A 20183-nucleotide genomic window follows, 5' to 3' on the forward strand; every position below is an offset into this window, starting at 1 on the left:
CTTCCACTTTGCTGCCGGCAGCACACCGGGCGCCCCTGCCTGCACCCAGCCCCTGCCTTCTTCCAGCCCCTGCCCGCTCCTAGCCCTGCCTGCACCCTGCCTGCACCCAGCCCTTGATCTCTCACAGCCCCTGCCTGCTCCCAATCCCTGCCTGCTCCCAATCCCTGCCTGCACCCTGCCTGCACCCAGCCCCTGCCTTCCTCCAGCCCCTGCCTGCTCCCAGACCTTGCCTGCACCCTGCCCGTCCCCAGCCGCTGCTCCGGGCACCTCTCCCCGGGGCGCTAGGCCGGCTGCTGGACGCGCGTTACCGCCTCACCGGGACCGGGGCCGGGGCCGGGGCCGGGGCCCCACCGCCCCTCACCGCCGCCGCGCTGCCCGGGGCTGGGGCCGCCGCGGCGGGGCGGGGCGGGGCGGGGCGGGGCCGGGCCGGGCCGGGCGGCCGCGCCGCGGGGAGGAGCGTTCCGCGCTCCCCGTAGGCCGGGCGGCCCGCAGGGCCGTCCCCCTTCGCCGGGCTGGGTGGGGTGTAAGGGGGGGGGGGGGGGGGGCGGCCGGGGGGTGGGGTAGGGTGAAATAGAGGCGGGCGTGTGTCACCGGGTAGATACCCGCGGCCAGGTACAGGCGGCGGCACTGACGACACCGGCGTGGATGCGCTGCGGGGCTGGGGCTCCCGCGGAGCGAGCGCACGAGTAAGCCGCAGCCGCCCGCAGCCGCCCGCGGGCCAGTCGCCCTGCGCCGGGGCGGGCTAGCCCGTCCTCGCCGCCGCCAGCCCGCCGGATGGCCACCCGGGTGCTGACCATGAGCGCCCGCCTGGGTCCGGTGCAGCAGCCCGAGGAGCCGGTGTTCGCGCAGCTCAAGCCCGTGCTGGGGGCCAGGGAGGCTGCGATCTTCCCCGGGGAGGACCTGAAGCAGCCGCCGCCGCCTCAGCAGCAGCAGCACCCGGGGGGCGGCGGCGGGGGGGGCGGCGGCGCGACCCTGCCGGCGGAGGAGATGGTCCAGGTAGGCGGTGGCCACCCCCCCACCACCACCCCTTTCCCCCTCACAGCCGTCGCGGGGAGCGGGCGGGCCTGGGTGGGGCCGGGCGGCGGTAGCGGGGTGCGTGTGAGGGGGGGGGGGGGGAGCGGGAGCGGCCCCTTCCCGCCGGGCGGCGGAGCGCGGTGAGGCGGCCCGGGGCGCGGCTGAGGCGGCCGAGGCGGGGCGCGGGCTCCGGCGGCGGCTGACGGGCCGCCCCGGGGAGCGGAGCGGGGAGGGAAGGAGGGAGGGGAGCAGGGCTGTCCCCGCGGGTGTGTTGAAAGCTACAGCTGCTGCTTCTACACTTGCCCGGCGGCGGAATTAGAGCGGCCGCCTGTCCTCCTCGCCCACGCAGGGAGTCATGTTCGGGGGGGGGGGGGGGGGGGGGGGGGGGGGAACGGGCAACGACACGGGACGGACACGACACACCGGGCGTGTGTGGGGGGGGGACGGGGGACGGGGGACTTCCCGGGACTTTCTGCCCGTCCCGGGCGGCTCTTCGGGAGCGGATCCGCAGGCAAACAGCTGGAGGAGCTAAAAGCGGGGAGGCGCCGGCCGCAGGCTGCCGGCGGGGTTCGCTCGGGGCGCGGCTCCCGGCGCCCCCCGAGAGTCACCGGCCTCCCCCCCCCCCCGTCCGCCCCCGCGGGGGCTGCCCGGGGGTCCCGGGGGGGGTCCCGGGGACGGGCAGCGGGCCGTCGGGGCGCTGCGTTTCGGCGGTGGCTTTCCCCGGCGAATAACTTAACTCCCGTCTTCAAAGCGAGCTGCCCTCGGCTCGTAAACAAGAGCTGGAAAAAGTAGCCTGGCATGTCGGGGCAGATCCAGATCAAAGGGACGGGAAGGCGGCTCTGTTTGTTTGTGGTGTTTACCGGGGGTCTTTGAAGAAAGGTCCTAAAATCCACTTTCGGGCAGAGTTGCTGTTTGTCAGCTGCTTTCTCTTGCGGGGTGCTAAACGGGTCTGGTATGAGCGCTCTCTTGACAGGGCAGGGGGGAATGTAGCATTTGCCCACTGGAGAGTGCGTGATAAATGTTTTGCCGATGACTGTACCAGCAATGTATCGGGCTCCAGCCACCCACGGATTCCCTCGCACCACTACGCTAAGAGAATGATTTCCCAGTAATTAAAAGCTCTCCTAGGACCCAGTCATGGATAGGGACATGTTTGTCAAGCTATTAGCCAATTATACACTGCACAGATTTTTTAATTTTTTTTAATGTATTTTTTTTTATAAAAAGTGTAGTCCCAGAGACACTTTACACAAAGGGTACTCTGATGCAGTCAACCCGTCGTCTTTTTATTCGATAGCATTTATAACATTACACTTTGGTGTCATATTTCTAATCAAATACCTTCGCTTTAAGGATTAAAAATCCTGGAAGTACAGAGAAAAAAAATATATATAAAAACATTATTTGAAGTATTAACATTCAAATAGCCAGCTGAGGATGTGGCTTTTAGAGTTAGCATTTCAAAGAGAAGCTAGAGAAGCGGGTGAAACAGATAGGCAGTCACCCAGGTCGAGCAGTGAATTCCAGAGCAGGAGATCTGCAGATTAGGCACAGCTCCTGTCACTTCTGCCGCCTCGAACTGTGTTGTAGGCATAAAAGATGAAAAGTTTGTCATGCGCTGAAACATCAGATCGATCTTGATGCTTTGCTCTGCATGAACGACTTGTGCCATGGCTTTATCTCCTTGTCCTTGATGATGTTGATTAGCACGCCGATTATAAAAGACAGGTTTTCATTACCGTGAATGTTTATAACTTCCTCTGTAGGTAGCTTGCGGCTGGCTGAACAGTATTGCCTTTTATTTGCAAAGCCTCACGCGACTTGCATGCCGTCATCTTTCCTAGCTGGTAACAAATCATGTGGATTATGGTCTGTTTTGTTCTTGTAGACAAGATGTGAAATGGAGAAATACCTGGCACCTCAGCTCCCGCCCGTTCCCGTCATCCCCGAACATAAGAAATACAGAAGAGACAGCGCCTCGGTTGTAGACCAGTTCTTCACCGACAGCGAAGGGTTGCCTTACAGCATCAACATGAACGTCTTCCTCCCTGACATTAGCCACCTGAGAACTGGCCTGTACAAATCTCAGCGACCCTGTGTAACCCATATCAAGACAGAGCCGGTCACCATCTTCAGCCACCAGAGCGAAACTCCGGCCCCTGCCCCTGCCCCCACTCAGGCCCTCCCCGAATTTACCAGCATCTTCAGCTCCCACCAAACTCCCGATGTGAACAACATTTTCATCAAGCAGGAGCTTCCGACTCCAGATATTCATCTTTCCGTCACGCCCCAGCAAGGCCAGTTATATCAGCTCTTGAGCTCTCCGGATTTAGATATGCCCAACGCCACTCCTCAGGCAGCCGTGATGGACTCCCTGAACAACGTCTCCGTGCCGTCAGCCATGGCGGGCCTCAACACGCTCTCCTCGGCTGTCCCACAGACTGCGATGAAACAGTTCCAGGGCATCCCCCCCTGCACCTACACCATGCCAAACCAGTTTCTGCAGCAGCAGGCCACTTACTTCCCTCCTTCGCCCCCAAGCTCAGAGCCTGGAAGTCCAGACAGACAAGCAGAGATGCTACAGAATTTAACCCCTCCTCCATCATACGCCGCAACTATAGCTTCCAAGCTGGCAATTCACAATCCGAATTTACCAGCGACTCTGCCCATAACCCCCCAGAACATCCAACCAGTCAGATACAACAGGAGAAGTAACCCAGATTTGGAGAAAAGGCGTATCCACTACTGTGACTATCCCGGTAAGCGATCTGTGCCAGAAAATACCAGCTCCTGCAATAAAAAAAAAAAAAAAAAAAGTGTCAATAATCACAGACGAGGTATAAGTGGTTTTCTTTAGTTCTAGTCTACACCCAGGGAGAACTAAATCATTTCTTGTCAGAGTAGAATTCCTCATCTTTATTGTTTTATTTTGTGTGGCAAACTTTCACATTCTTTAAATAATATATATCCTTTTCCTCATGTCATTTGTAATTCTCTTAACACCTGAGCTCATTTTGCCATGTTAGAAAACTTGTACTCTATAGCAAAAGTAAAAAGTGATGGCCTTCCCTAATGTAAGTCACTGTGACAGTGCAGCTCTGGCTCTCACTTTTCCAATACCCAGGGTGGAGCAGAGGCTCAGTTTGAATCCACTGGCTCTGAAAGAGCTCCTGGTAGCCGAGTCCACGGCCCTGTCTTCCCTGTTACCAAAAGGGGATTCAGCTGCCTGTATAAATCCATTAAAGCTACCTCTGAAAATTGTCCACGAGTGGATTTCCTTCCAGCCTCTCTTACACCAAAGGGGAAGAGGGCCCTGACTATAAACTGTGCCTCCATGTAGCGCGTGATCCCAGGTACAGGATGCTCACTCACACCCCTCTGAGCACAGAGGGAAACTGCTGCTCGTGGTGATCCCCCCCTTCACCACCGTAGCTCTCGGCAGCGTGCCACCCGTTCGGTGTGCCGTCTGATCAGCGCTGGGTGGGACAGCTACGCTGAGCCCTGGGGAAGGATGACACCGAGTCTGGCTTCATCAAATCCTTAGGAAATTTTTAAAAAATAAAGCCTCCCCCTGAGTGATTAACTTATGTAGCAGGTGATACTGTATGTAGATTGTAGCATCTGTTGGTCTATACTGCATTGCAAGGTAGTAAGTCTACCTAAACATTTTTCTGTGTAAAGCAACAGATCCCTGGGAGCTTTCTATAGCAAGTTTTATTTCTAAATTGTGATGGTACCAGAAGGTAGTAGACAATGTTTCCAGATAGTGCCTCAGCACTCAGTGAGGAAGTTTAAAGGTAAGGTGGAGCGTTCCTGTTCTCCCTGTTGAAATGCCTCTCTGCTTTTTTGTTTTGTCTTGTTTTAGGCTGCACGAAAGTTTATACAAAGTCTTCTCACTTAAAGCGCACCTGAGAACTCACACAGGTATGTACTCACTCTCTCACCATCTCTTGTTCGTTCATGGCTTACACATTTTCTGAGAAAGCAAGACTGGTTGATCTGCCATCTTCTCCCTGGTTTATGTGGAGTGGTGTGGGTTCAGGCTGGCCGTTCAGTTAGGAAAAATGTAGGGCTTGGTCAATGAGAAGAAAAATTGCTTTTATTCTTAATGCAGTTTTGTGAAACCTTTTATAGGACAGAACCCAAAACAGCTAAGAATAAAACAGATGGAAACTTTCCTTTTCAATTTAAAATGCCATAATGTGTTACCAAAAAAAAAAAAAAAAAGTACTATTTTTCCCCTTGAATAATGAATTATGTATAGTAAATGTTATCGTTTTCAAAATTTATCTAAATAGATAGAATATTCTTGTTTGGGCTTTTTCTTTGACCTGTTAGAATTGTTAGATCTTAGAATTTTTCAGAAACATCCTGAAAAATCACAAGACGTCATCATTTGCCTCAACCTTAGCATTAAGTGTGCTTTTTGTTTCTAAGACAAGTGGTTATATATATATATATATATATATATTTTTTAAAAAAAGACGTAATTTCCATTTTTTTTGTCGGTGGGAGACATTAAAATGGCGGAAGTGAGAAGCCTCGGTGCGTCACACGTGCTTTCTGTACCTCGTTCAAATTCTGCCTGCAGCTGCAGAGGCAGTGCCCGCTCACGGGCCCGCGTGGAGCGGCGCTGGGGACGGCGCTGCCTGTGCGTGGGCGCGGGGGGCAGCGGCCGGGCGGTGGAACTGCCCTCGGCGGGGCTCCTGGGCGCTCCCCGGCTGAGGCAGGGGGAGAGAGGAGAGAGGGAGACCGGGAGAAAAGCACGGCTCACCAGCAGCCCACCTGGAAGTATTTAGGACAGTTCCTTGCTGGGATCTCAGTACAGAACCGCTCGTGCTAAATCAGTGAAAAGCACATGGCTGATTTTGTAAAGAAATCAAGTGAGAGGGCTGCAGCTCCTCTTACAGAACCCGAGTAGGAACGCCAGCTCTTTTATGTGTGGACGTTGATTCGGAGCAAAACACGTCACGGTTCAGGCTTATTGAAGCAGGCTGTCAGCACTACGGCTGTGCCGTTCGGGTAGTGGGGTTTCGCCTAAGTTTAAACCAAAAGTCAAAACAAAACTTAGCATGAGCTATGATCTAACAAAATGTTTCACTATCTCTATGGAGACAAGGCCTTCTATTCAGCAGCTATGTTGAATGGTTCGTTGGATTATCGTAAAGAAATTGAGTATCTCCAGGCTAGATGTTACTATGGAAATTTTGTTTTGATAAATGAAAGAGTTATCTGTGTTGCAGTCGCACTAAAAAATTAAAAGCAACTGTACAAAGATTATTGCTTTGCATTAGTAGTAGACTAAACACGAACACTGTTAAAAATATTTTTGATATATATAATCACTCCTTAGCAGAAAGCTTAGTAAGAAAGGAATATTTTCATGGGGCTATAAACCTGAATAATGTCAGAGAGTATAATTCTGTTGCTCTTTAATAAATAATGTGTAAATTTAAGAGTGTGCAATTTCCACTTACTCACTTTAGCCAGCAACTAAATACCAGTTTTAAATATCTCCCTTGCTATTATACAATAACTAGGAAGAGAGATAAAAGCAAAGCTTTTTGAACATTGCATAGTCAGCAATTGAAATGTACACTTTGCCTTTTTTAAAATCAATTTATATCTTTTTCTGTACCTTGAGTAGTAATGACTTTAGGGTTTATAAAGTTAGTACTCGTGTTCATAGAAATACATACCACATTACTAATATATATTGCTTAGGGTCACTAATGTTTATTGTTGCCTTCACTTTTTTAAGTATAGATATTTGACCTTAGAAATGTGGATAAATGTGCAAAGGTCAGAGGAGCTGATGTATTCATGGAAACAAGAATGTTGTTTTAGATAAAAATCTACTCAACTTAAGCAGGTCTGTAATACAAAGGGTCTTCTGGGGAGGTGAATGAAGGGATAAACTGTCTAAAGCATAGATTACATGCAAGAATGTGAGTCTGTATCCTGTTACCTGCATTATTTCAGAGTTTGCATTAGTTTAACTCTCTTGAATATTCACTTAATACTTGAAGATTTCCAGCACCGATTCTGATCTCTGCTTTAACAAATGGTTGAAATGTGTATCACAAGCAAGATCTCTGACTTTTACCCAGTACCATAAATTGATTAAGTGAATGTTAAAGTAAATGGGCGCAAACTCAGGGAAACCTGTGAAGTTGCACAGCTCCCCAGGAGTGCAGGGGAATCTCACAACTGATCTCCAAAAACGAAGGGCTCAATGCTGAGGGCTAAATTTGGGTGTGGGCCTCTGTGCATCCCAACCCCCAGAACTATGAATTCATACAGCACTATAAAGCTTTGATTTAGATTTTTTTTTTAAAAGGACTTTTGTAAAGCTTATACCTTCAAAGTCTAAAGCAAGTGTCACGTAATCCATTTTAATAAAGTTGTGTTTGATATTCTTTCAGATCCCTTCAGGGATAGCAGACCTGTTTATCTGGCTAAACCCGTTCTTTAGTAATCATGGACCACTGAGGTTGTTTTCTCCTTATTCTTAGTTTCTTAACAATACCTTTTAAAATTGGCTGCAGTTTCTCTCTCATCCCAACCAGTCCCCTCCCTTCTCAGCAATCTGTCATCTTAAAATAAAAGAGCCTGCAGCAAAGTTTGTCTGCCATTAAAAGTTAGGACAGACCTTATGGTTTTCCTTTTGTATTGGAAAATCTCAGCCTTTTCACAGTATTTATTTAGCAGCCTTTGTCTTCTGAAAGGCTTTCACTGGGTTTAGTAGTCGTTCTTTGAGAACAAACCTAAGGGAAATGTTTTTTTTTTTTATAGGTGGAATGCAGGCTGTAGTCTTTTTTTTTCCAATTTAGATATGAACACACTGACTTTATAAATTACATTTAAATAAAACGATAGGAAACAGGCAAGAGGAAAATCCCTTGCATTTTTCTTCTCTGGTGTTCCCAAGGTGTCTGTCTGCCTTACACCAAGTCAGGTGGTTTAAGCTAGTAGAGCTATTCTGATTTCATGTAATTACACTGGACTGTTGCTGTTGTTTAGGAATCCAGTATGCATGTGAAGAGCTAAGCAAGCTTAACGAATTTGTACCAGTCACTGAAGCAGACACCCATTTTTCTTTCTGTAGGTAATGCTTCAGCGTTTGTAAATTATGAAGTAAATTTTAGTTGTTGATAAACTGTTAACCCCAAAATTGAACATGAACAAGGATTCGTATGCTGCAAAGACATTTTGTATCCATCTTCATGCAGTTCTGGAGCAGATGTCTGGTACATTTTAGTACCTTAAAACAACACTTCGGCATGGTGTCTTAGCTCGATACTAGTTGTTCCAGAAAGAGGTAAAATGGTATTCAGTATGCTAAAGTACCTGTGGGAACATCTCTCAAAAGAGATTGGATTTTTCTACCTTTTGAAGCAGGGATTTTCTTTTAAAATAATTTTACCGCTTCGTCATGGAACAAGTTTCGTTTCATAACCAGCATTGTGCAACTGCAGTATATAATGGGGGAGGGGGTATGCATTTATTTATTGCAGGCTGTCCAGCAGTAAAACCACCTTAAGGCTCTGGCATAACATCTGTATGTCCAACTTGAAAAATGTGCTAAATGTCGATGAAAAACAGTTACTTGTGTGTTGTAGATAAACCTCACTCAGTTCCTCTTCTGGCGTCTGAGTATATAGATGTATATTTGAGTAATCCTTTAGAAACAGCAGTCCTATAACCTATCCTGTTAGATTTCTTTGTATGTTAAAGATTTGAACTTGGAAGTTGAGCCTTTGATGTGCAGGCACCTTGAATACCCTACCTGTACCCTACCTGTAACGCAGCAGAAGAGCCGCTGGCTCCAGGGTGGTTTGTGTTTTTTGTTTTTTTTATTATTTCTGTGAGCAGCTGCACACTTCAGAATTGTGTATGGTTTTAAGAGGAAAATCTGTCATTGTTTTGAACACATCAGGGCATGCACATTGAGGACATTTTCCAGCTGCATGTTGGTTTTCCGTATACAGAGTCTTTGTACAGGCATGTTCTCTGGTCACATGGTGGGCTTGCCATTAATAGTTTCTAGCATTAACTGCAGAACTATTTCATCTCTATCTATAGATCTAGTTTGTATTTGGTGATGGGAAGTGAAAGCCGAGATAACTCAAGAGAAATGGCATTTCTCTAAATGAGATGCACTCAAAATACTTCCACTGTCCCTAGTTATTTCAAATGTTTATGTAGTCATGGGACAGCTGCTGGCTTGTGTGGTTCCTCAAGGTGTTAAACATTTTATTTTATTTTAGATTTCTGCCTTAATAGATCCAAAATTAGGATCTGATGGTACATCAGAATTAGAACCAGTTGTGTGCAACAGACTTCATCAGTCCATGAGACTTGGTGCTCTGAGTATACCATGGCTGTGAACAGGTGCTTGTTAAAGGTGGTAGCGTATAGAATTGCCCAGGAATTCGGGATGCCCGTTCTTCAGAAGGGAAGACAAGCGGTAGTTGGACTCCTGCTGCAAAAAAAAACACCTTGCAAAAACACGTATTGACTCAAATCATCCTGGGAGTTAGGTGAGGGGTTTCACTCTTGGTTTATAAGTGGGGAACAGAAGCCTTAAACGTCTCTGCATTGCTCATTGTTGCAGCCTTCTGTGTACGTAGCAAACCTCATCCTGGAAAAATCTTTGCATCATGAAAATAGCTATTAAGTAATATTTCTGCGCAGATTCTGCTTTAACCTGCTAGATGAGTCATTTGCACAGATTAGACTTTAAAGAGGTGTCAGTAAATGCCATCATTGACAGAGACAATAAGGAAAAATAGAGGAGAGTTAAATAAAACTGTTGGCAAAGTGCATTAAAGTGCAGTGTTGCTAGACACTGATGGAGAATATGTTGGTATCTTTTATTTATGAATTCTGCTAAATCCATTAGTTGCCTGTGTGAGAAATGGAAGTACATTATTTTCCTGTGCAAACCACAGTTTAAGGGAAAATAATGCATTCTTTTTCAAACACTCTGTGAATGATCACAGACCTTGGGATTAATTGGTCCGGTTCTTCGTCTGTAGTCATAACCTAAATGAGACATATTTGAGTGTGTTGCTCAAAAGGGGGTGAAATCTTAGCAACATAAACCTGAATTTTAATTAAATGTTACTGGTCGTTCACATCAGCGTCCAGCACACAATTTTTATGAAGCAGGAATTAAATTCCAAGGTGTCAGGTGAGGGGTACTCCTGTTAGATTTGAGATAGTGAAAAGAAAAGCCTAATATTTTCTTTTTGATTAAAAGCCTAGAAAGTTCCTTTAAGCATGAAAGCTTAAAAAAAAATGTTGATTCTGTCAATTGCTCCCTGAGAGGATTAAACTTCAGTTCCAGGATATTTGATTCCCGATAAGGAAACTGTTGACCTAGGAGACCAGCTTTAAATATAGTTCATTTTCAGACCGCCCTACATAGGCTAATATAGTCCCAAGATTTGCAGCAATTGCCGGTGATTAAAACTTTCCATTATTTGATTAGACATTCCTTATTGTAATTAATTTCTGAGCTTGACTGGGACGATTGACTCCTGGTTCCAGGATAGTGTGTTGTTTGTTGTTTGTTAGATGACCTGCACCTCCCATTGGTGAAAGATTAGAAACATTTAAGTAATGTCCTAGTTTAGTCTGAGTATCTTGGTAGCAGCATTCCTGTCCTGTCAGGCTGCATTATTTATATTCAGTGATCTCTAACAACTCTGATTAAGGACATATTAGAAGCTTTGATTTTGGCAAGTGTACAGTGCTTTGCTTTGAGTTAAAATAGCTTTAATGTATTGCTTTCATTTTTTTTTTTTTTTCCTGGTGTGTGTGCATACAGTAGATGGAAATCTGGAAGTCTACAGTACATGTTTAATAAATTCCATTTTAAGAGCACTTCTTATCTGACTGTACAAGAGCCAGTGTTATGGTGTGAGAGCTAAAGAGCCGTTCCTGCACCACAGGCATGGATGAGGAAATGTGTTCTTCAGCACAAGACGTGTAGATACAGCCATGCACCCCAGATGGCATGGATTTCTTATAAACCTACTTTTAAAAAAATTCCTTTTCTCTTTGTTTGCATATCTCCTTGAAGCAGAGACCACCTCTGTTAAGACAGAATGTTATACCAGAAAGAAAATAAACCATTGCATAGGCCAGTCAGGATTCCCCAGTAATCCTTGAACTGCGCAAGACAACACTTAGCAAAATAAGAGTGCTTCAGGCACTGGTGGGAGCTCTGAGAAGATAATGCCATCTGCGCCTCTGTAGTCAGAAAGCAAATGCTGCACAACCCTTTTGACCATCCTCATTGCTTATCAGCCAGTTATCTTTTTTTCCTGTTCGTGCGTTTGTTAGAGAGAGATCAAATAGTGCTTGATTTATCAGCGATTGGACTTACGAAGAGCAACAGCTCTGTATTACGGGATTCCTTAAAATGCTGTTTCCTTGTGAAGCAGTACTTAATGGTCACCTTCTACCCATTACTATACTATGCAGAGGCTTTATCACATTTAAAAAAGTACAGCATATGTTATGCATTCATATCAATGGTGGGCTGAATGTTTCAAGGACTAAATTTATTTTGTCACTCACAAAATAAGCTGGACATACCTTGCATGCTGTCAGCCCTCTGATCCATCTCCGTGTTGGACAACTGAGAATTTCAGTGCACTACAGAACTTTTTAACACCTGAGGGATTTTTTTTTTATTTTAAAATTTCAGCTTTCTACTATTTCTCAAAACAAAACAAAACTGTCTTAAAGGGCAAAATCCCAACCAACAAGCTGCTTTTTAATCACAACTACAGTGCATAGTCAATGGCAGAAGGAAGGTCTAATTTTAGGTAAAAGTTGAGAGCTAAAAACTTCTTTTAAATGAGTGCAGACGTACACCCAAGCAACTACTTTCAGTTCCTGTCAGCCTGGAAGAAACCAGAGTTTAAAACTGTGATGCTGTGAACTAGAGGAAAGCTATTCCAGGCAAATTAAAACAGAGGAAAAACATTCCATTTGTTTCTTGTTTTTTTCTGAAAATTTGAGGCTATAGCATGTCAGAAAACTAAGACAACTGATGTTAAGATGTGGAAAAATTTGAAAACAAATGCACTGGAAAACTTTGAGACAACATATGTCTTTATAATAACCTGTTTTAAAACTAGACATAATATAGGTTATGTACATAATTGGTGCAATTATGGTGCAGAAACTTCTGCTTCACCTACCACCTTTTTGTCACACTTAGTTGAATATTTTTTAAGTCCAAACACTTGCCGCTAGAAATAGTGAAATTCCATAGGATTTTACTAAAAACTAGAAATTCCATAATAAATACAAGTAATATTAATATGATGAAAAGAATGGTGGGGGGTGGTGTCTTTATACTTTTATACCCGTTCTAGCTATAATCAGGTGTTGTCTTTTTGGAGTCTTTGAAAAGTGTGCTTCTTTTTCCTCCTCGAGGAAGCTCCAAACTCACTGCTCTGACAAATTTTTGATAGGAAATGAGAGAAGTTGCAGGCATTGGCTGGTGTAATACCTGTATTTGGATTTCTGCATACCAATAGAGTTACCTAACTTTAGGTTTGAAAATCTGACCCTTGCTGTATGCAGCTTTATATTTAAAGAAAGCCATCCTAGCAGTGAATTGCAGGAATAAAGTCACACAGCTCTTCGGTTAAATAAGGAGTCTTATTTTCTTGTTAATGAGGGAAAAATCATCACTAATGGAGGTTTTCAGTGACTCTTTTTTTCCAAACAGAATTTTAAACAGACACATATTCTTGAACAGAAGCTGCATGTGGAAGATAGAAGGTGTCGTCAAAATGATCGTCAGATCATCACACACCCCCTCACCCCGCCACTAGTGCATTGTACCTTACCCAAATGAGCATGGCCATGACAGTCACTGCCAGTGGCTAGAATTCATGTTAGGAAAGCCACTGGTGCATTTTGAAACTACTAAATCCCAAGAAAATAAAGGGAAAAGAGCTGACACAGTGCGCCTCACTGGTCCAGATCGTTCTCTTGTGTTACCGACAAGGATCCCGAACCTTGGGGTCTACCTTGGGATAGTTTATCAGGTGAAGTGGCTGGTTAGGTTAGCATGTTATATGTAGATATCCAGACATCTTTTTGCCATCCTTGTAATCTCACAGCATTGTATGTATGTTTTTTTTTGTTTTGTTTTGTTTTTTTAACAGCACAGACAGACGCATTGCAAACAAAATAGTCTCCTTTCAGGTTAAACTCCCTTATCTCTTGCTAGGTGCTTTCTGTAAAAGAGCTTCCAAACTAAACATTAGGGCCTAAAATTTCTGTGCTCAAGTACAAGTCTGTTTCTCATGCTCCACAAATGTATTTTTTTAAAACTGAAGAATGGATACATATTAACAGCTCAAGAACTTAAAAAATATCTTTTGTGATGTATAAGCCTAGCAAAATATTTTAAATCAGTGATACTGGAAGGAGGTTATGCAGAAATCCAATTAAACTTATGAAATCCCTATCCTGTTGAAGTATAATTTAAAGGAAAGCAGTTCTGTTTCCCAGAAGTGCTGTGTATAATATTTCTGGCTTGGGAAGAAAGGGTTGGAGTGTGCTATTTGGCTGGAAATCGGTACCAGCTTCCTCCATGGTGTTTTAGTTGAACAGTGTTGACATTCTAACAAATCCCGTGGAAGCTCCCCTGAAGTGGAGGAGTTAGCTGTTTTCTTGCTTTTACAGTGAAATATCTGTTTGATACCACGATCGTGTTCCAGTAACTGAGCCGTACTGCCTTCGTATTTGATGACCAGTGGCATTCTTGGTTTAACACCCTATAGAAGCCCTAAATTGCTGGAGGAAAACCAAATATTTCTGAAACTTTACAGCTACTGTATTTCGCACAATCATTAAAGTAAACAAATCTTACATTACTATGTAGCCAATGAAAACAGTGGATAAAGGGTTCAGTGTCCCTTGTTGTGTATACCTGCTTTTTTTTATTCAAGTAAATCTTCAACCCCAGATTTCTCAGTGCTTTAAAGCCGGCATAGCAAAGAAGTAGGATCACTTCAGAAAATATGTAACGTGTGAGGCTCTTTCTCCCTTGCTGCAGGAACTTAAACCAAATTCTTATTTCTGCTAAATGACAAAAAGCATGTGTATAGGTTGGGAGAGAGAAAATACTACCAGCTAGTTGTTCAGCTTTCTTTAAAGGAGTGAAAATAATCTCCACCTTCTTTTTCTTGCCCCCCCTTCCTCCTTGCCCAAAAGGAAAACATTTGAAATTGATTCAGTTCTTAAATAGAACTTTCCAACGGAAACTAGGATTACAAACATAGATATTCAGTATTTTACCCCTAGGATTTATTCAAAATAATCCGGGCCTCTACATTGGCGCTAAAAATACATTTTCCAGTTCTCACTGTTGGCCAAAGCAGGGGTTAAAAGCAGCGTTCTGGCTTTAATTTCCAGTACATAAAAGTAACACTGTTAAAACAATCTGCGTGAGGCACCAGCTCCCTCCCCTCCGCGCATCCCCGGAGCGCTGATGGGTCTGCAGAAGCCGGCGGGCGGGGAGGAGAGGTGCTGTTCCTTCCGCGGGGCACTGCCTCGCGCTTCCCCTGTCGCCCGGGGAGGTTTCGTGGCTGTGGCAGGCGGGGAAGTGACCACAGCAGAGTTTCTAGATAGCGTCTGTGGGAAGTCGGGTCCCCTGGAGTTTGATGGGGGTCTGGCCGGTGGATTCAGCCTTGACTTGGAAGCTGTGGCACCCAGCAAGGCGCAGGGCTCACCCGCGGCGCCGGCTGCTGGCAGTTCGTATGCCAGGGGCCTTCACAGCTCCTGCTGATGCTGCTCCCAGGTTAGGAAAAGTCTTAACAGGGGACAGCACTTCTGTTTGGACTCAGATAGGGTCAGGAACTGCCTATGCAGGACAACTCTGAGACTACTTTTACAGTGCAGCCTAGTCTGACGCTCAGTGATGTTGCACGTAGCTTCATACCTCCTTGATGCCAGGCTTGGAAACTGTGATTTTAATCCCTTGGTCCTCATGCTGGTCCGGTCTGGATATTTGTAGGCTTTTGTTCAACTAGTGCTATTTTTCCTGCCCTCTTTACGATTTCTCTCATTCCTTGTGTAATTCTACGAAGTGGATAAGCAAGCATTTGGAGTCTGTAGAGGCCTGACTGTGTATATGCGGTCTCTTGGCAGTTAGGGTGGGGAGATCACAAGACTGAGAGTTTAGCATCGAGTATAATATGGCAGTTTTAAGTGCAGGCTTTTAAGGAGGAGTTTGAAGCCAATATGGGAGAATAGGAGAAAGAAAGTAAAATAAATAAATACACTGGCTTTAAGTTAAATGTGCGGGAGTAATGCTTTTGTGCAACCTCTGTGTGCACACGTGTTTTAACACAAAGAGTTCATGGAAGATCTCCCTGGTGCTCTGCCTATGGATCAGCAGTGCAGCTTTTTACAGACTGCGTTAATAACCCAGTTTAAATACATTAAAGATGATGTATATAGTGCAAAAGATCCCTCTCTGAATAGAGACCTTCCCTGTCATTCTGCCATGAAGACCAAATGTGTTATCACAACTGGCTTCTCTGATGTTAGAAAAGCTTTACACACAGTGTTTGAATGAAATCTGTATTTTAACCTACAGTATATGTTGCATGGACCAAAAAAGAAACCATTTATGATAGATCGTTTCAGTCTTCAATCAGTATCAGACAGAATGAAGCCAACTATGACAGAAAACTGTAACGATCTGTGTTGTGATTCGCCATACACCAAATAATTTTGAACTCTGTGAGAGGTGATGCCAGGCTCTAAGTTTGTTTTTCTTAAGGGTTGATATATTTCCAGTATGATTTCAATAAATCCTGGTCGCGGTTTATGCAAAGAGGTGGTTGGTTGGGTGGCTAGTTTTTCTTGTAGAGGTCTGGTTCTGGTTGTGACCGTGCTGTCAGCATGAAGTCACATCCCCATTATGAGCAAAGGGCTGGTTCTGCTCTTAGTAATAGACAGAAGGTAACTAGTTAGTTGATCAGAAAAAGCAGTAGAAACTGCCAGACAAAACCAGTTTCATAATTCCATCTGAATGATAATTTAGCGTCCCTGAAGTAATGTTTTGGAGTTTCTCTAATGGTGTTCTCTGCATAACTGGTGCAGAACAAACAGTCTGATTGCAGGATACTGGCTTCTGTCTTTCTTCCGCATGCCTGTATGGTGGTAAAACAGGGAAAAGTAGGAGTCACTCCACAGTGCTGTAGGATTGAGACTGCAGGGGTAAAGATCTGAGACCAGTGGAGAGGGCGAAGGTCTGTAAGCTGTGTTGGAAAGGACTTTTTGGAAGGCCCAGCCTTGGTCTGATTCTGCTCCAGATGAAGCTACTGCGGTGTGCTTTGATAAACTCAGTTTTCTTTCTCTTCTTGCCAAATGGGTCAAATTAACATAAACGATATAGATAGCAATCCACTCTCCCAACTGAAAGGTGTTTTTATTAACCAACATCAAGCAATAGCCTATAAATAGGTAATCTTAGCCTCTTTATTTATATGAAGCTTGCTTGTGTGGTGACATCATGTTCATACCAGCTCCCGAGCAGGTGTATGTAGACCTGTAAAGTTCTGATTTCACACAGAAGTCATCTTGACTTTCTGGCTTCATATTTCTCCCATTTCAACAAACACCTATAAATTAGAGGCATGCTTAAAATACCCCATCTATAGTTCTAAAATGGATGAGCACAAATGTTTTAGGTGCTTGGGCTGGTGTATTCAAGACTAGCTGGATACTTCGAAGCTGTATTCAGCACTGCTGTAACGCAGCAAGTTTTCAGCAACGCTGTGCTCCCCTTACATCAGTATAGACTGATGGAGACAGCAAGCATTTGCCAGCTCTAAAATATGGCTCAGCACCTGACTGTAGACATTTAATTCTGAAAACGGGTGCTTTGATCTTTTAGGTGCTTTCTCCTATATATAGCTAGCCCAAACCAGGATACCGCAAGTTTTTATTGCCCCTGACATTTTAGAAAATACTATCCCTGTTGTGTTTGTAACACACTGTGCCCCTTTCTTCACACATCAGAAGCTCTTGAACAGATCTGCACACTACAAAGAATCTTTAGAGAAATCTTCCTTCCCATTTCAGACCTCTTAAAAAAGGCTCTGTATAACTTAATTTACCCATTTTTAAAAGGTGCAAGTACAAGTTAAAATCTAGGCGGGATTGTCACATGAGACTGATTTTTTTTCCCTACTCCCTCTCATACTCAGATGAGTGTAAGGGAGCGTATTTCAGTCTCATTTAGTTTTCTTACCTCTATGCATTTCTGTACCAAAGCGGTCTCCAATTTGTATGTTTGAAAGTTTCTTAGGTTTTACCGAGGTATTAAATCACGGATTCGAGAACAAAATTTGCTGAAAAAACAAAGGGGCCTACTGAATAGAACTGTGAATAATTAGGAAACACCAGCTCCTGTTTTGTCACTGATTTCTTCTTTAAATTGAAGAGCAATGCCGTTGAATGTGTTCTCGTCTCAGTTTTCTCCCGAAGAGTGACAGCTGACAGTCTCATTTCTCTGTGCTCCGCTTCAGGTGAGAAGCCGTACAAGTGCACGTGGGAAGGCTGCGACTGGAGATTCGCTCGCTCGGATGAATTAACGCGCCACTACAGGAAGCACACGGGGGCAAAGCCCTTCCAGTGCGCTGTCTGCAATCGCAGCTTCTCCCGCTCTGATCACCTGGCTCTCCACATGAAGAGACATCAGAACTAAAAGCTGGACTTGTCATTGAGGCTGTTTTGTATCTATGCAATTTCCTATTGACTCTCAATGTACAACTAAAATGAGTTTAATTTTTGAGTATGGGTTATCCATTTAAAAGAAATCTCAAAAGAAACTGGAAGTGTATATTTTGTATATTTATGCAGAAAAAGGGAAGACACTGTATCACAACACCAGAGTGTTCAGTCGTTTGTTTGCTCTCATGATGTATATGGCTTTAGTCCGCAGGTTTCATCTCTTTACAAGTATTATGTCTTGACACATTGCAGCTTTATACATTTTTTTTTTTTCTCTTGCGGTGTTTTGACCAAAGCACTGTCATTATGACAATGTTTAGTAAATGAATTAATGAGGGGCTGCAGGTGAATGAACGCAGTGGAAAAGCCATGAATTGTAATCTGTCAGGTTTTTACTGGACATATTTAGTACTTGTGGGTTTTTTTAAAATGTTAAGTCGTTCTGTGGAGATAAAGTACATAGAAAAATTCATAAACAGCCATAGAACAAAACATTTTGTTCTGTATGTTGCATGTTTGCTATGACAAAGATTTTGTAAATATGCAAATCAGCTTTCTAGGTTTAATACAAAAGTTTTCTAAAAATCATCGGAAAAAAGCAGTTGTTTTACATTTGATAACACGGCACATTTACAGAAAAAGTTATTTAAATACCTCTCAAAACAGTACCAACTTAGCTTCATTTTTCTTAAGATAAATGAGCTAAGCGTTCAGATGTTGTGTACCTGTTAACTCAAATGGTGTGCACTGAATATTCAAAGCAGGATTTTGTTTTCAAATTGCTTAAAAGGGCAAAACACGTAGAATGAACTGTAAAGTCAATGTTGGAAGCTTAAATAACAAAGATGGTTACAACGAACACAGAATGTTAAACCTCTTACTATAAGCTAAACTTAGCATCACTTTAAAAAGAGGGATTTAGGATGCAATTTTCATATACAGACATGTTAAGCTGGTTCAGCACCAGTATGATCTAGTTTCATGTGGATATTGCATGTCATTTACTAGAAGGCAAAGGATACAGTAATTTTGTTTAAAATTACAGTGCAGTTTAGTTAATCCACGGTTCAGATTGACACACGCAGGGGAAAATTTACTGCTGACAAAAGTAGCTGAAACTCCACTGAAGTCAATGAAGTGGTGCCCTTTTATGCTAACAATGACTTTGATCCACCATATTCAGCCTTGAAATAGATGAAGGGCCAAAGATGAAGTTAGACCGTGTAGGATTTGGCCAGACAACAGGATAAAACCAAACAAACCTAATAAGTGTCTGGACTTCACAAGCCGTAATATTAAGCTGTCAACCAAAGGCTAGACTAGACAATCAAAATACCAAAAAAGGGTCTTGCAGGAAAAGCTAGCTTTGTTAAAACTGTTGTTTGTCTTTATTTATTTGTGGTATATGATAGACTCTTTTTTTTTAAGACAATTTTACATATACGTGATAAATTATAGTTTTGTTTGTTATAGTTAGAAATGTTGCTCTTAATGTAAATAGTTGACAAACGATGTAAATAATTTTGTAAGGCTTCAAATGTTTATACGTGGAAACACATGCATAAATTGGTTGCTGTTTTGCTTCTTTTGCCTCCCCCTTACCTTATTTTTGTATTGTGGTATTTCCTATGCAAATGACGGGGCAAACAGCTGTATAGTTCTAGAATGTTTTGAGAGAGAATGAAATGGTTTATATATAAAGACTTTTTTTTTTTTTTTTTTTTTTTGCAAAATAAAACAAAGTGCCTAATGTGTGTGTGTGCATGCGTGTGCTCTCTGTAGCTCCTGACAGTGAAGGCTCTGTGGTTTTGCACTGGGAGCTGGAAGTTGTAACAATATTAGGCTCAGAATGTCTGTTCTTCATAGCAGGGATTGTCTCTTTGGAAAGTACCTGGCACTTCTGCATCCTGCCCTGATGAAAATAATAAATGTGAAGGGATAAGAGATGATGCTTTTCTGCCATCATGACTTTACAGGAAGTGTACAGTAGCCTGAAAATGGTTGCAATTGTCCATCCATGGTAGCGTGATTGTAAATTAAAGGTACCCATTGGGTGCGTGGAAGAAGTATACAAATTCTCTCTCACTTTCAAAATGGGTAAAACCTATTCACACTCATCTCCAGCACTGTCAAAAAGATATTTTTTTTTTTCCTAAAAAATATCCTTTCGTGCCTGTAGAAAGACAGGAATGTCCCATAACAGCGGCATGCAGTGCCTCCCCACAACAGTGTCTCCTTTTCAGTATTTTTCCCTTGGGAGATGGAAGGATGGTTCTATTTTCAAGTGAACATGTATGTTCAGATCTGAGGGCTACATCTGTGTTCTCATTCTCTCCTCTGAGCTTAAAGGCAAGCACACTGAGCTTTTTCAAATAAATTTATCTTAA

At 43.8% G+C, this 20183-nt stretch overlaps 1 protein-coding gene across 1 annotated transcript; it reads left to right on the top strand.

Annotated features, from left to right (window-relative positions):
- The first annotated feature begins 574 nt into the window (after positions 1–574).
- KLF5 (Kruppel like factor 5) lies at positions 575–19523 on the top strand. Its single transcript, XM_042806097.1, is given in 5 exon segments — positions 575–996; positions 2903–3773; positions 4880–4909; positions 4912–4938; positions 17592–19523. Coding segments are annotated over 5 exon segments (1329 nt in total). The 5' UTR covers positions 575–774; the 3' UTR covers positions 17771–19523.
- Positions 19524–20183: the final 660 nt, after the last annotated feature.

This window comes from Tyto alba, unplaced genomic scaffold, assembly GCF_018691265.1.
Source record: "Tyto alba isolate M040663 unplaced genomic scaffold, T.alba_DEE_v4.0 Super-Scaffold_45, whole genome shotgun sequence".
Taxonomy (NCBI): domain Eukaryota; kingdom Metazoa; phylum Chordata; class Aves; order Strigiformes; family Tytonidae; genus Tyto; species Tyto alba.